The 16,286-nt window shown below is 31.7% G+C and overlaps 2 protein-coding genes across 2 annotated transcripts; both read left to right on the top strand.

Moving 5' to 3' along the window:
• The first annotated feature begins 319 nt into the window (after nt 1–319).
• Nucleotides 320–1,356, top strand: LOC125856166 (BURP domain-containing protein 12-like). Its single transcript, XM_049535721.1, has 2 exons — nt 320–414; nt 496–1,356. The coding sequence occupies exons 1-2, from the start codon at nt 367–369 to the stop codon at nt 1,354–1,356; spliced, it is 909 nt and encodes a 302-aa protein (XP_049391678.1). The 5' UTR covers nt 320–366.
• A 12,988-nt stretch (nt 1,357–14,344) lies between these two features.
• On the top strand, nt 14,345–15,494 carry LOC125856165 (BURP domain-containing protein BNM2A-like). Its single transcript, XM_049535720.1, has one exon. The coding sequence runs from the start codon at nt 14,345–14,347 to the stop codon at nt 15,284–15,286; it is 942 nt and encodes a 313-aa protein (XP_049391677.1). The 3' UTR covers nt 15,287–15,494.
• Nucleotides 15,495–16,286: the final 792 nt, after the last annotated feature.

Genomic DNA, 16,286 nt, shown 5'->3' with positions numbered 1-16,286 from the left:
AGATTAAAAAACTATTACGTATCATTTATTTATCCAAGAATTATGAGAGTCAACAATGTTAACTAAAGAATTTAACACGTAATTTTGTGTAAGATGTATTAGACGAGCCCTGAGTATTGGACGTTGAGCGTGCTTAGGACGTACAGTCGCTTATGACGTAAGTCTTACCAAACTAATTAAGCTCCACACTCGAGTCTTGGACCATTTTGCTTGGCCCCGAGGCAAGTCCTAACAGAGTCTTTTAAAACACTGGACGGAGGGAGTAATAATTTTGATTCTTTTTCTTTAGTGAGTTTACTTCTCTTCTAGTAGTATATATACACCTCTTATTTCAGTAGAATTTCTTAAGAACTCAACAGAAAATCGATGGATGTTAAGCTTGGTTTTTGTGTACTTGTCTCCCTAATTCTGCTGGTAATTTCAATATTCTCCTCCATCTTAAATACAATTAGCTACTTATTATATAAAAACTCTGATTAATTATATATATGTCAGGCTGCTTATGGAACAGGAGCTAGAAAAATTGTTGAAGGAAATTCTGATGACAATCATGAGCAAGCATTAAAAGAGATTTACGGTTCCGGATACACGTTCGATTATTATAAATCGAAACAGGGAGTTGATGACAATCATCAACAAGAGATTTCAGGTTTAGGGGACATCTTTCGTAGTTGGTATAAACAGGGGAATGATGAGAAAGAGATTTCCAGTTTAGGAAATATCTTTCGTAGTTCGTATAAACAGGGCAATGATAAGAAGGAGATTTCCGATTTAGGAAACATCTTTCGTAGTTCGTATAAACAGGGAAATGATGAGAAGGAGATTTCCGATTTAGGAAACATCTTTCGTAGTTCGTATAAACAGGGAAATGATGAGAAGGAGATTTCTGATTTAGGAAACATCTATCGTAGTTCATATAAACAGGGCAACGATAAGCATGTGAAAAAACATGATTCATTTTTCTTCCTTATGGATGATCTAAAAATAGGGAAAATAATGACTCTCTCCTTTCAAACACGAAGAAATCTAACTTCTTTTCCCAAAAAAACAGTTGATTCCATTCCATTTTCACAAGTTAAATCCATGGAAAATACATTGAGAATATGCGAAGATTCGCCTATAAAAGGAGAGGGAAAGTACTGTGCCACATCTGCGGAGGCAATGCTGGATTTCGTGCAAGGAGTCATTGGAGAAAAAACCCAAATCAAAGCTCTGACAACGATAACAACTCATGATATTTCTCCCCTGCTTCATCGTTATACAATNCCTATCTTTATTTGTTATGTTGCATGTCTAGTAAAACTCTTTATGTTTGTTTTTCCCGTAAACGTGTTGAGTATGCTTTTGATGATATAATTATGTATCATTTTCCCCTAATATAGTCGACTGTGTCAAATTTCATCAACAACGCCTTGATTTACTCTTAAAAGCTAAGTCACATGGATCGATGAGCATCCCCAGCTTTCTTGACGATGAAAAATGTTCGGTTCTAAGGTTAGATGGGTGAGTGTAATAATTAATTTAGCAGAATTTTTTTTAAGTGTAATAAATATAGTATCCATAAATATTATATCCACGTAAGTGTGAAACATAGGATGATAAAAGTGGTGATATTTAACTAAGTTATATTAACAAATGTTGTTTAATAATAGTTAACCCGATATTTAATTCTAAAAGGTTGTAATTAAGCTATAGGCTATGTAACATTTGAATATGCAATTAAAATTATATATATATATATATATATATATAAAATGATTATATGAATTTAAACTAAAGCTAAATGCATCTATTTGTTACACATTCCACAATAAAAACAAATTAGGTCTATATATGTCTCTTTCAATCCCTCCTTAGAATTGAGATTTTATTTGAAATTGAAATTTCATATGGTAACAATTCCATTTGTAGAATAAAACAAAAAACTAACAAGAAACGTTCATGAAAGTAAATAGCCTTATTGCCATCATTTTGTTTGTTGGAGACCCAACCCGTGACCTTGTCCTTTTGAACTTTTAAATCTAACCTAAAACTCCAAAAATAGTGTATCAGTCCTTTGCATAGTATAGTTCACTAGCTAGGTCGTTTCGAATGGATTCATAAAATTTGGGGTTAAATAGAGTTGTTTTGACATATTGAAAAATTTATAGATTATACTACACAAAAAACTAAAATAATCTTAAATTTCATTTTCGTGACCTTCAAAGTCCAAAAGAATAAATGATGTCGGTCTTGCAGAGATAGACGATCGTTCACTAAGTCGTCACAAATGGGCTCACAAAATTTGGGGTCAAACACAGTCAGTCAGTCTTTTTCTGTAAATCATAGTCTAGTTAGTACCTATGAAAAACTGAGATAATCCTTAATTCGTGCTTCGTGAGTGATCTTCTCTTTCTAGATGTGTCACGAAATCCTATGTGGTCATTTCTCGAGAACAAAGGTCTATGTGGATGCCTATATTGGAGGTTCCCGCTTGCCCTATCACTAATCCTAGACAACAATAAGTCTCTAAGAAACTTGTGCTAAAATTTATTACTCCAATGGTTATACCGTTCTTTATGATATTCTTGTCCGTCTCAATTTGAATAATGAAATGAAAGAAGAAAGGGAAGTCCAAAGATGTCGAAAAGGTTCCAGAGATCAAGACTTATTCAATTGATTTATTCTTATCATGACATTCAACTAGCAACAAATAATTTTGATGGATCCAATTTAATTGGTGAGGGAGACTCTGATTATGTGCACAAAGGCACATTATCTAGTGTAGGCAACTATGAAAATTGAATATCTATATTCAAATGGCTTTATATGTGAATTATCTAAATACAAAATCTAACAATATCATTTACCTCCGGAGGTGGTTAGCATTTTTCAAGTTTTTGGCAAAGACCGATTTCTAGAGATCAATTTTGTTAAAAGAAAAAAATAAATTAACAAGTTGTTTTCCCCTGTTGAGGTTGTTTTTAGTAGTGATTTCATGTTTTTTTAGGTTCAATCATGATACAATTATTAAATAAATATATTTTTATTGATAAATGTTTGATTCAATGAACTAAAAATGAGATATAGAGGATATAATATATACCTTGTATTTAATTTAAACCAAATACTTTTTTTCAATTTTAACCTTGCATGTCTTGAAGTAGCTTTGAGGAAAATATTTGAAAGACAAGAATGTTATCTATTATATTGTACCAGGATTGTTATTACGTATGAAATATGATACTCATTTTGTCTCAAAATATCTGCGGTGTTGCATTTTTCAGAGACGGACTACTTGAATTTTGATTAATTTTTAAAATATTTTTCATTATAATGATACAAGAAAAATTACAGATTATAATATTTTTTGTATATTTTAAAAAAAAAAAAATTTAAATTGATTTAATCTAATATTAGCTTAAAAATTGATCAATTAAGTCTCGAAAAATGAAAAGTGACAACTATTATTGGACAGATAGAGTATTATGATATATAGAAATACTAGATACAACAGCTCATGCTAGCACATACTCAACATATGTTATTTAGTTGTACCAATTTAATTATGCAACTCAAATAAATTTGGAGAGTCAATCAAATTTTTAATATGATTTTTAGATTTTTTAAGTTGTTAATCATAGGATTTGTAGTACATTTTATATAATTTTGAAATACTATATGTTACTATCTCTGTTTCAATTTATGTGTCACTGATAGAATTTTGATCAAATAATTTTTTTATATGGTCTTTCAAATTTATATGTTGTTAATTATTGTGATTTATAGTACTTCATCATTTTAAATAATACATGTTACTTCCTATATTCCAACTTACACGACAATGATAGAATTTCAAAAGTCACCCAAATTTTTGTGTGTCTTTAAAATATTTTAAATTGCTAATTATATAAAAACAATTCTAAAATTGCTAATCTTAAAGTTAATATTTCTACTAAAACTAAATATGAAACAATCTCACGTTTTATTATGAGATTATAATTCAATTGCAGACAAACGACCGCTAAGGCTTTAAAATAACATTGTCCGATGCAGGTATATCGACAGACAACTGTCTACGTCTGGTCGCTTCTAATACTAAAGTAATTACCACAATTATTATATAAAATAATTCTAAAATTGTTATATTTCCACTAAAAGTAAATATGAAATAATCCCATGTTTTATTGTGAGATTATAATACAATTACCAAACCACCACTAATACTTTGAAATAACCTCGCCAGATGTCGGTATATCAACAGACAACTGTCTGCGTCTGGTCGCTTTTGGACGCTTCAAATAGTAAAGTAATTACCACAATTATAACATAAAACAATTCTAAAATTGCTAATTTTATAGTTAATATTTTTACCAAAAGTAAATATAAAATAATGTCATATTTTATTATGAAATTATAATTAAATTATAAACAAATCGTTGTTAAGACTTTAAATTAACCTAGTTAGATGCAAATATATTAACGGACAACTGTCAGTTTCTGACCATTTTTATAAATGGAAAAGTAATTAAGTACCACAATTTATAATATAAAAACAATTCTTAAATTACTAATCTCAAAGTTAAAATTTCTACCAAAAATAAATATAAAATAATAGTTTTTTATTTTTTATTATAAATTATAAAATCCAATTTAACCAAGTCACCGTTAACTAATCAAAGGGGGATACTGACAATCTTTTCCACATCAAAATGGGTCGTTCCGTTAAATTCTTCCTTTGCAAGCCTCTTTAACGATATCATATGACTGTCCCCAACACCAACTCTAACTCGGATTCCCAGCCTCAGCTCTGGAGAAGCTAAAAATAAGTAAAGCCCTTTTCATTTCTTATATATATATATATTTAACGGTTTTCATTTCTTTGATGATATTAAAAATAAGCTAAAAATTAGTTAGTACACATATTTGATGATATTAAAACATATATATTTAACTGTTTTCATTTCTCTCTCACTTGAAACTTTTTATAACTTTTTCTTTCACTTTTAATTATTTAAAAAAAAATTATGTGTATTTTTATTTGATTTTCACAAGAAAATTATGTGTATAAACTTAATTTAAATACAAGATAAAGAAAATACGAATATATTTTAATTCTTTTTTATTTTTATTTTTTAAAAATAGAATGAAGAAAAATTAAAGAATAAAAAAAAGTTGAAAATATATTTACACACATGGCAGACACGTGTGTACAAGCATAGTCAATTTGGGTGGTTGAAGGTGTCACATTACCTTAAAAAATGCACAAAAATACGAAAAAATGAGTTCGGGAATAATAGGACGACCCTAATTAAAGTTAAGAGTGTCTCTGAGATTTCGATGATAGTCTAAGTGATACTTATACCTTATCTCAAAATATATTTAGACCTTTTGCGACAATCGATGAACACTTTCTCCCTTAAACGTGTTAAACATGGTAGCTAATTGATGCCTTTTCCTGTGAGAGCACAATAATGCTTCTCAATTATTTGTGCAGACACTAATAGGACAACACCACATGGTTAAAGTAAAATCTTTGTTGACCCTAAATAAAAATGATGCATTTCTACATTTAATAATAGTATTTTTTTTGTTTCAAAATAATTGAATTGTTGCGATATTTTTTTCATATTTCAAGTTAATTTAATTGTTCAATCATCAAAACTACTTTTTGAATATTCTTTCATTTTTACCTTTCACAATTAAAACAAATTAGGTCTATGTCTCTTTCAATCCCTCATTAGAATTTGAGTTTTTGAAACTGAAACTTCATGTAACAATTTCATTTGTAGAATGCAACAAAAACCTTATAAGAAAAGTACTGATCTCTTTTCTCTTATTTTCATGATGAAAAAGCAAATAGCCCTTATGTCAAACAAAATCAACTAAAATCTCTCCATATGTGATACGAGATATTATTGCCATCATTTTGTTTGTTGGAGACCCAACCCGTGAGCTTGTCCTTTTGAACTTTAATTCAAACCTAACCTAAAACTCCAATACTAGTGGTGTTAGACCTGTTAGAGACAATGAGTATCATTCACTGGGTCATTTCGAATGAAATCATAAAATTTGGGGTAAATAGAGTCGATTTGGCATATTTCAAAAAATTCATGGATTTAACACATAAAAATTTAGATTATCTTGAATTTCATTTTTGTTACCCTGAAACTCCACAAAAAAAGTGATGTCGATTCTGCAGAGACAAAGAGTATCGTTCACTAGGTTATCATGAATGGACTCACAAAATTTGGGGTCAAACGGAGTCGGTCAGTCTTATTCCAAAAAATCATAGACTTCTAATATATACGAAAAGTTGTGATAATCCTTAATTCATGCTTTGTGACCCAAAACTCCAAAAAAGTAATGTTGGTTCTTGAGAAATAGTGAGTACTGTTTACTAGATTGTTTTGAAGGGACACATAAAATATGGGGTCAAATGGAATTCGTAAGTAATATTGCGAAAAATTCACAAACTAATAAACAAAAAAGCTAAGATAATCGTGAATTCGTGATCCCGAAACTTCAAAGAAAGTGATGTCAGTCCTACAGACCTAGTTAACAATATTGTTGAGTTTGTTTTTAGTTATTGTAGTTATTTTTAGCATAATAAGTTACCAAACTTTAGGATACATTTCAATTTTAAATATTTGTTAGGTTGTTTTAATTATTGAGATTATTTAGCCTTTTATGAATCTTTGTTCGGCATATTTCTACTTATGTTATCAAGTTGACTATTTAAAGTCCTATTATGCTTAATAAAGATATTATTAGATATTTCGATCAATTCTTTTTGCTATCCCATTTTTAGAAAATACCAACAGTGACATCAGGAGTTTCATTGATCTTACTGGATCTGTGAAATTTTCCAAAGAACTACTATACTATTTTTAACCCGCAAGGGCTATTTTTCAATCATTTTAATTCATCAGGTTCTTGAAAAAAAAACACTCATCAGGGCTACCTATTTTAACCTGTCAGGGCTATTATTTTCAATTCATGCCTTTTTCAACGCACATGCTTTTCTAAACCAATTTTTAACCAAAAATAAAAGCAGAAACCTCTCTTTGAATGCCCCAAAAATTTTCGCCGATGAAAACTCTAAGATTTGGTCAGTGAAAATGAAATCATATCTTGAAGCCTATGATCAGTGGGAAGTTGTAATGAAAGATATACCCTTACAACCTCTCCCTGCAAATTCTATCCTACTCAAATTAAATGATGAAAAAACCAAAAAATTCAAATCAAAATTGTAATCCAAAATTCAGTTGTGGATTCGATTTGTTTCAAAATCATTGCTTGTGAGATGACAAAAGAAACTTGAATTTTTTTTTAAAAAAGAATATCAAGGAAGTGACTGAATCAGACAAATGCAAATTTTGAATTTGAAAAGGAATTTTGAATCTCTTAAGATACAAGAGGATAAAATTATTGTAAAATATTCTGATAAGTTTACTTTGATTGTTAATAAAATCAGGTTGCTTGGCGAAGATTTCAAAGATGACCGAATAGTAGAAATTTTTTCGTAACATTTCCGTAGAGATTCAAGTCTAAAATTTCATCTCTATAAGAGTCCAAAGATTTCTCTACTATCTGTGTTGAAGAACTAATAAGTGTTCTTAAAGTACAAGAGCAAAGAAGAGCCTTCATGCAAGATAATGTTACTCTTTTGATGCACAAAACAGAAAATAAAAATATAATTATTCTCTTTGCAAATATCGCAAAAGAAAAGCACACTTGATTTTTTTTTTGGTGGAGACCTAACACAATAAGTGAAAATTGCAAACAATGGATATGTTATAAAAATGTGGAGGCTTAAAAACAAATTCTCAAGCACAAGCAACAGAAGAAGAAATTGAGGAGGAGAAACTTTTTTAAATTGTAGTATCTAAAGCAAAGGAGGAGTGTTGAGTTTGCTTTTAGTTACTACAATCATTTTTTAGCACAATAAATTGCCTAGTTTTAGGATGAATTTGAATTTTAAGTATTTGCTAGATTGTTTTAGTTGTTGAGATTTTTTGCCTTTTTTTGAATTTTATTATGCAAATTTTATTCATTATGCTATCAAGTTGGCTATTTAATACCTATTATGCTTAATATAAATATTGAGAGATGAACCACTCTATTTGAGAGTTTATGTTTTTTCATACATGTTTATTTAAACCTCGTTCAAACTTTAGTGAAGGAGCTTGCGTTTATTTGTGGTACAACGCATGGGCCAATTTTGTAGATGAGCAGACTACAGGCTAAACATCTCTCTCTATATTTATATATATAATTTGTACAATGATAAGAAAGTTCGTAAACACATTCAATACAAATTTTCAGAATGTTTACTTGAATTTGAGATCCAAATATTATACTCCCTCTGTCCCAATTTATGTGATACCTTTCGTTTTTTGAGAGTCAAATAGTTTAAGTTTGACCAGAAATTTCACTGCCTCAAAAATGATCTTTAGCGGCAATTAATCTACGGCAATAACTTAATTGCCACTAAATATGTACTTTTAGCGGCAATTAGTACTCTTTGTATATGTCCCTAAAGTCATTAGCGCCATTGGATCCAATGACATTAACTAATGCCGGTAAAGACTTTATGTCACGCCCCAAGCCTACACCCCGGACGTGGCTGACACTCGAGAATCATTGTTGGTCCCAAGCGAACCCTTGGCCTGACTTACTTACTCAGTGGAAGACTCTATGCATATTTATAATGATCATAGCACTATACTCACTAGAATAATAAAATACTGAGAATGCTTAAAAGTCAAACATTCAACTTGGCCAAAATGGCAACTCAAGTCTTAACATATGAAATGAAAATGTAAAGACAACTGAACTACTAACTGTCTGACTGTCTATGAAGCCTCTAAAACAAAGAGGGATGTCGGGACAAGACCCCCGATCATCTTAACAATGAAATACTGAAAGCAAATGATAAAAAGAGTCCTCCGAAATGCAAGGAAGCTCACCAACTGACTCTGAGTGCTCAACTGGATCAATGAGGTGCTAGATGCTGATCCTGGTTACCTGTGTCTGCATCATAATAAGATGCAGGCCAACTGGCATCAGTACATTGAATGTACGAGTATGCGTGTTGGAGTGCTAAACACAACTTAAGTTTGAAAAGGATCTGAAAGGAATACTTACCTTGGCTTTACTCAACTCCCGAATAACTTAACTCAATATAAAGCAATAAACATATGCAATATATAGAAAGCTTGTATAACAGTAGAAAACAACTTAGTTCGTTAAGAAAATGCAATAACAAACTCAACTTTACTCATATAATAAAGTAATATAGTTTATGTTGGAGTTTCTCTAACCGACAACCACTACTATGAGCCTAAGTGGTGATACAACGTCTTACCCACGCTACCAGAACTGTCCTATACTTTGCCGTCATATAGAACACTTAACTAAGTGGATCCACTAGCCTATGCTAAGAGCATCTTAAGGAGTCATCTAAAAAGTATGATCCTTTACTACCCATGATGGCTACATGGTTTATGGAGGAGACTTGAGTTAATATGAACTCGCATCCCCATATCTGTGCTCAATACAATTCCCAAAATATACTTAGCTCATATGATTTAAAATCAAAACTTCTTTCTTTTGTTTGAGATAATTACTCAAAACTTTAGCTTGAAAGCTCTCTTGGAAATTGGTGTTTCCCTTTCTTATTCAAATGTGAAAAACATTTAAAACTCTTGGGAATACTTAGTTCCCTGATAGCTTTTTGAGAAATGAACTCAACTCTTTACTCTTTGCTTAGCTTGAAACTTAAGTCTTAAAACAAAGTTAAAACGTTTGTGAAAGACTTTAGAAAATTTTTATAAACTTCTCTTGACTTGCTTCTTAACTTCTAGACTTGACTTTTAACTTCTCTTGACTTTGATCCTAACTTTCCTTGAATTGGATTATGGATTCAAGGTTCATGATCTCATGTTTATGGATGATTTAATTTCATGATGTTTAAATGTACCTAAGAGTGTTGGAATCAACTAAGAAGCATAGGTACATTGATAAGGAACAAGTACGAAAAGATGGGGAACGAATGGGGAGAACTGATGTCCCTGGCGCTCTGAGAGGCGCGGGGCGCCAGCCCTCAAAATTCAGAAATGGGTCTGGGGCGTGCCGCGGCACCCCAAGGGTGAAACTTCAGAAACTTTTTTGGGGTGCGCTGGCTGGCGGGACGCCCCACCCTTATCCCCAGGTGTTTGACAACTTTTCTTCTCCGTTTTTCATCTCTAAACCTTCTAAACTTCAATGATTCCTTCCCCAAACACTTAGAATCATTCATACCCTCAATATATGATAGATTCAAACCGAAATTACACCCAGAAACATGAATCAAATCGCAAGAAACTCCAACAACACAACCCACAAGAAATTCAAACGAAACTTTTAACAATGTTCATCAAGAACTCAATTTCTAAACATTCAAAGACTTAAATTAGCTGAATTGAATCATGGTTGGCGCGTGGGTGAACTAACCCAACGCTATGTGATCTCACATACCTCGTAGGGATCACCCCTTGACGAAATCCACAAGCTAAACTCGACAATCTTGACAAATCTTGATTTCTCTTCTCCCTTCTCCTCTTTTCTCCAAGCCCTAGTGTGAAACTTCAACTTTTATAAACTGACTAAAATCTGATGTTACCCCAATTAACTCCTAAAAATGAATTAGAATAATTAGGTAAGGAAAAGACTAAGTTACCCTTCCAAAATCCGGATTAGACTTTCCTTAATTATTCAAATAACCCAACTTCCAAGGGCATAACTCACTCATACAAACTCGGTGGCGTTGGAAATATTATTCCAGGATATTTCCTACGATATCTGGAAACACACCTAACTCATCCTGAGCTAGGATTTATGGTCGTTTGAGGTTGAACAAAAACTCAAACTTAACTTAACTTGACCAATATTTTAGATTTTTATTACTTCCAAAAATCACTATTTCCAATTCTAACTCTTTCTAGTTCTTTCAATTTAGCGAGATGTTTCACATTAACTCTCTTTATTAATGTGTATATTTATTGCCGCTAAAAGATGTTTTTGTTGTAGTGTTTGCGCATGGAATCTTATTTTTTTGAAATGAAATTTATATATTTGTAAACTACGTAAAAAGTATTACTATAAGTCACAATAATTGATAATTCAAAATGTTTAAAAGATCTATAAAAAATTTATGGTCAAATAATTGTTTGAATCTCGAAATCCGAAAAGTACCACATAAAATGAGATGGATGGAGCATTTACTTTACAAAGAATTGCATTGAGTTGCACAAATTTATTTGAATAAGAATATAATAGAAAGCCAAGATGGTTCACTCAGTCAAGTTAAGACATCGGGTGCTGATCACAGATTCATCAGAAATTGAGTCATAAAAAAAGTTGATTTAGTCAGACATATTGTGAAAAAAATCATGAACTAATACACACAGAAAACTTAGATAATCCTTAATTCATGTTTCGTAACCCTGAAATTCTGAAAAATTGATATTAGTCATGTAGAGAAAACAATTGTCGCTCATGTGGTCGCCCCAAAAAAATTGGGGTTAAACGAAATTAGTTAGTCATATTTTAGAAAATTCATGGACTAATACATAAGAAAATTTGAGATAATCGTGAATTCATGTTTTGTGTCCCAAAAAATCAAAAAAGAGATGTTGATCTTTGAGAAATAATGAGTATTGTTCACTAGGTTATTTCAAATAGACCCATAAAATTTGGTGTCAAACCGAGTATGTCATACATATTAAAATAAAATCAGACTTGTACACACGAAAATCTTAGATAATTTTGAATTCATATTTTTATGACCTCAAATTTTGTTAAAAATCGTGCTGTTCTGTAGAGAGAGAGTATTATTTACTAGGTCGTCACATATTAGACCCACAATATTTAGAGCCCGTTTGGATTGACTTAAAAATAGTATATTTTAAGTCAAAAATAAAAGTCAAACTGAAATGACTATTAAGTCAAAAAATAAAAAGTAGGGGGAGACCTACTTTTGTTTTTTTCTAAACTTATTTTAAGTTATTTTTAACCTTGCCAAACACTTTTTAACTTATTTTAAGTTATTTTTATTTTTGTCAAACACTTTCAGAAGTCAAAAACTGACTTTTAAGTAGGTTTGATCAGCTTTTTAGCCTATCCAAACACCCTCTTAGAATCAAAACAGTCAGATAGTCAAATTCCAGAAAATTCATGGACTAATACTCATAAAAAATATAGATAATTCTGAATTCATATTTCTTGATTGAAAACTCCAAAAAATTGGCATATATCTGTAATGATTTGGTCAGTCATTTTTAGAAATTATTATAAAATTACTGTTATACCTCTTTCAATATTGGCCCCGAGTCATTTTTGAATGTTTTTTAAATTGATTTTGAGTTTTGAGTGAAAAGTTATGAATTATGGAAATTTTGGAAGTTTGAAAGGCTAAAGTTGTTAAAAAGTGGTTTTCGGTGTCTTTTAGAGTTCTGAATTTCATAATGGAACTTCATCGATTCTATCATCTCCAGTATGTGGTAATCGGTCTAAGAGAGTTTTCGATTTCAAATTTGGAGTTTTTTCATGGATTTGAGGTTCTAATTTGGAAATTTATAAAATATTAGCCTTTGAGTAGACTTCGGGTAACATTAGGGGTTCAGATGCTTAGATCGGAATTTCAGAGTTCCACTAGATTTGGGGGATGATTTTAGGCCTAGATGAGGTCGTAGTTGAATTTTCAGAGGTTCCGAGCTTGTTTTAGCCTTTTTAGGCATTATGTTTTTTCTTGTGACTTTCACGAATTTCGGGTCAAGGAGACTTTGGATTTGTGTTTTGATGGTTTCATTGAGTTTGAAACATTGAGTTTATTCAAGTTTCATATTTATTTTGTGTGTAAGGGGTTCCGAATGAATCCTGAGGGTCCTTTCGATGAATTGATAGTTGGCCATTTTTCTGGTGTCTGGTGTGCTTACGTTAGCGAGAGGTTGTTTGCTATAGCGAGCCTCGCTTTCACAAACACTTGGCCACTTTCGCAACCTTCACTTTAGCAAATACCGGGTCTAGAAAGCGATAGGCCACGTTTTAGCGGAGTTCGCTTAAGAGAATCAATGCTCACTTTAGCGATGATGTGGAAAGCCCTTGTTTGTGAAAGCGAGATCCCCATTTTAAGCAGGGTCTGTTGAAGCAAACTTGTGTTCGCTTAAGCGACTTGAGAGAGGTGTTTTGGCTTGCCATTTCGGGGTTTTACCCCATTTTGAGTTTTAGAAACCCCTTGGAGACAATTTTAAAGAGATCTCTTGTGCAAAATCATTTGGGTAAAGTCTTTGTGACCGTAAAACTTCAATTCCTTTTATCATTTGTTGATTTTAACATTAAAAAATGCGATTTTTGATTAACAATTGGCAAGGTTTTCAAGAACTTGAGTTCTAAAGTAAAATGGTGATTGTGAATTGATTTTAATTTTTTTTTTCGAAATGGTTTCACCAATGAGTTCCAAATGTCTTGATAACGTTTTCAAATAAAGATTTTCGGATCCAAACTTCATTTCGAAATTGAGTTTTTGAGTTGATTTGACTCATTTTTCAAAGTGTGATATGAGTGTCATTATTTTTAGAATCTTATTGTGATTAATTGTTTGATTAGATTGTGTGACTTCGGACATTGTGATAGATATTTGTGTGGCTGCAAATCACTTCATTAAGAGTAAAATAAGCATTTTAAAGTTAAATCATTATTTAATATATAAATATGTCGTTCTTTTGGACTAACAAGCAAAATAAATCATATATACTGAGATAGAGAGACTAATAGTTTAATTTTAAAATGTCAATTTTATCCTTAACGAGATTATTCATAGCCACACACAAGTGACAAACACATATGACTTAATTTAGCTCAAAATTTTAAAAAATGTTTATTTTTTCTTAAACTTCGTGTCATATCAAACAACGTCACAATGAGTAACAATTTTGATTCTTTTTCTTTAGTGAGTTTACATCTCTTCTAGTAGTATATATATACCTCTTATTTCAGTAGAATTTCTTAAGAACTCAACAGAAAATCAATGGATGTTAAGCTTGGTTTTTGTGTACTTGTCTCCCTAATTCTGCTGGTAATTTCAATATTCTCCTCCATCTTAAATACAATTAGCTACTTATTATATAAAAACTCTGATTAATTATATATATGTCAGGTTGCTTATGGAACAGGAGCTAGAAAAATTGTTGAAGGAAATTCTGATGACAATCATGAGCAAGCATTAAAAGAGATTTACGGTTCCGGATACACGTTCAATTATTATAAATCGAAACAGGGAGTTGATGACAATCATCAACAAGAGATATCAGGTTTAGGGGACATGTTTCGTAGTTGGTATAAACAGGGGAATGATAAGAAAGAGATTTCAGGTTTAGGGGACACCTTTCGTAGTTCGTATAAACGGGGAAATGATAAGGAGATTTCCGATTTAGGAAACATCTCTCGTAGTTCGTATAAACAGGGAAATGATGAAAAGGAGATTTCCGATTTAGGAAACATCTTTCGTAGTTCGTATAAACAGGGAAATGATGAGAAGGAGATTTCTGATTTAGGAAACATCTATCGTAGTTCATATAAACAGGGCAACGATAAGCATGTGAAAAAACATGATTCATTTTTCTTCCTTATGGATGATCTAAAAATAGGGAAAATAATGACTCTCTCCTTTCAAACACGAAGAAATCTAACTTCTTTTCCCAAAAAAACAGTTGATTCCATTCCATTTTCACAAGTTAAATCCATGGAAAATACATTGAGAATATGCGAAGATTCGCCTATAAAAGGAGAGGGAAAGTACTGTGCCACATCTGCGGAGGCAATGCTGGATTTCGTGCAAGGAGTCATTGGAGAAAAAACCCAAATCAAAGCTCTGACAACGATAACAACTCATGATATTTCTCCCCTGCTTCGTCGTTATACAATTTTAGACACTCCACAACAAATTCCCACTCCTAAAATGGTGGCGTGTCATCTATTGTCTAGCCCTTACGCGGTTTTCTACTGTCATCACACAATTGACAATAAAATCAAGGTGTTCAAGGTTTCATTAGGGAGAATTAATGAAGCAAATGGTGATCGACTAGTGGAAGCGATGGTTGTATGTCATTTGGATACTTCTGAATGGAATCCATCTCATGAATCTTTCCGTTCGCTTGGTGTATTACCAGGAACATCACCTATCTGTCACTTTTTCACATCAAGTAATGATCTAGTCTGGATTCCAAAATCAGTTGCCACTACTCCACTTGTAGCAGCACTTTGAAGGATCGATCGGAGAAACTGGCTGCACTATGTTCTTAGTTATTGCTTATGCGTCTAGACGCAAAGTAATGTGTTTTAATTTAGGGTGTTCTTTGTCTGTTTTAGTGGAGATCTACTCCGATTTCTATCGGAGATGAACTCCTATCTGTGTTAATTATCTTTGTTTGGCTGTTGAGTATGCTTTTGATGATAATAATATGTTTGTCCTATTTTGTAAAGTGTGCACAAGTGTTTTGTTACTATGTTAACTTTTGAATATGCAATTAAATTTAAACTAAAGCTACAATGCATCTATTTAATTTGTTACACTTTCACAATAAACACAAATTAGGTCAAACAAAATCAACTAAAATTTCCCTTGTGTCAAACAAAATCAACTAAAATTTCTCCACATGTGATGAGATATTATTGCCATCATTTTGTTTGTTGGAGACCCAACCCGTGACCTTGTCCTTTAGAACTTTGAAACCTAACCCAAAACTCCGAAAATAGCGGTGTCAGTCCTGCAGAGACAATGAGTATCGTTTAATAAAGTCAGTTTGACATATTCTAGAAAATTCATGGATTAATATACATGAAAAATATAGATAATCTTAAATTCCATAGTTGTGACCCTGAAACTCCAAAAAAAGTGATACAAAGAGTATTGCTCACTAGGTCATCATGAATACACTCACACAATTTGGGGTCAAATACAGTCGGTCAGTCCTATTTCGGAAAATTCATAGTCTTTAGTACATACGAAAAACTGAGATAATCCTTAATTCATGCTTCGTGACCCAAAAATTCTAAAAAAGTGATGTTGTTTCTTGAGAACTAGTGGGTATTGTTCACTAGATCGTTTCAAATAGACCCATAAAATAATATTTACATGATGAGGTTTATGAACCGTCTTATTTCAGAGTTTATGTTTTTTCATACATGTTTATTTAAACCTTGTTTAAACTTTAGTGAACGAACTTGCGTTGATTGTTATACCCCATTTTAACCGGGTCAAAATA

This window comes from Solanum stenotomum, chromosome 2, assembly GCF_019186545.1.
Source record: "Solanum stenotomum isolate F172 chromosome 2, ASM1918654v1, whole genome shotgun sequence".
In the NCBI taxonomy this organism is placed as follows: Eukaryota; Viridiplantae; Streptophyta; class Magnoliopsida; order Solanales; family Solanaceae; genus Solanum; species Solanum stenotomum.
The sequence above is the reverse complement of the archived record's forward strand: the minus strand, read 5'-3'. Positions and strand labels throughout refer to the sequence as shown.

Excerpts from the sequence above, each read along its gene's own strand:
- LOC125856165 (XM_049535720.1), top strand. The coding sequence starts at position 14,345 with ATGTTTCGTAGTTGGTATAAACAGGGGAATGATAAGAAAGAGATTTCA.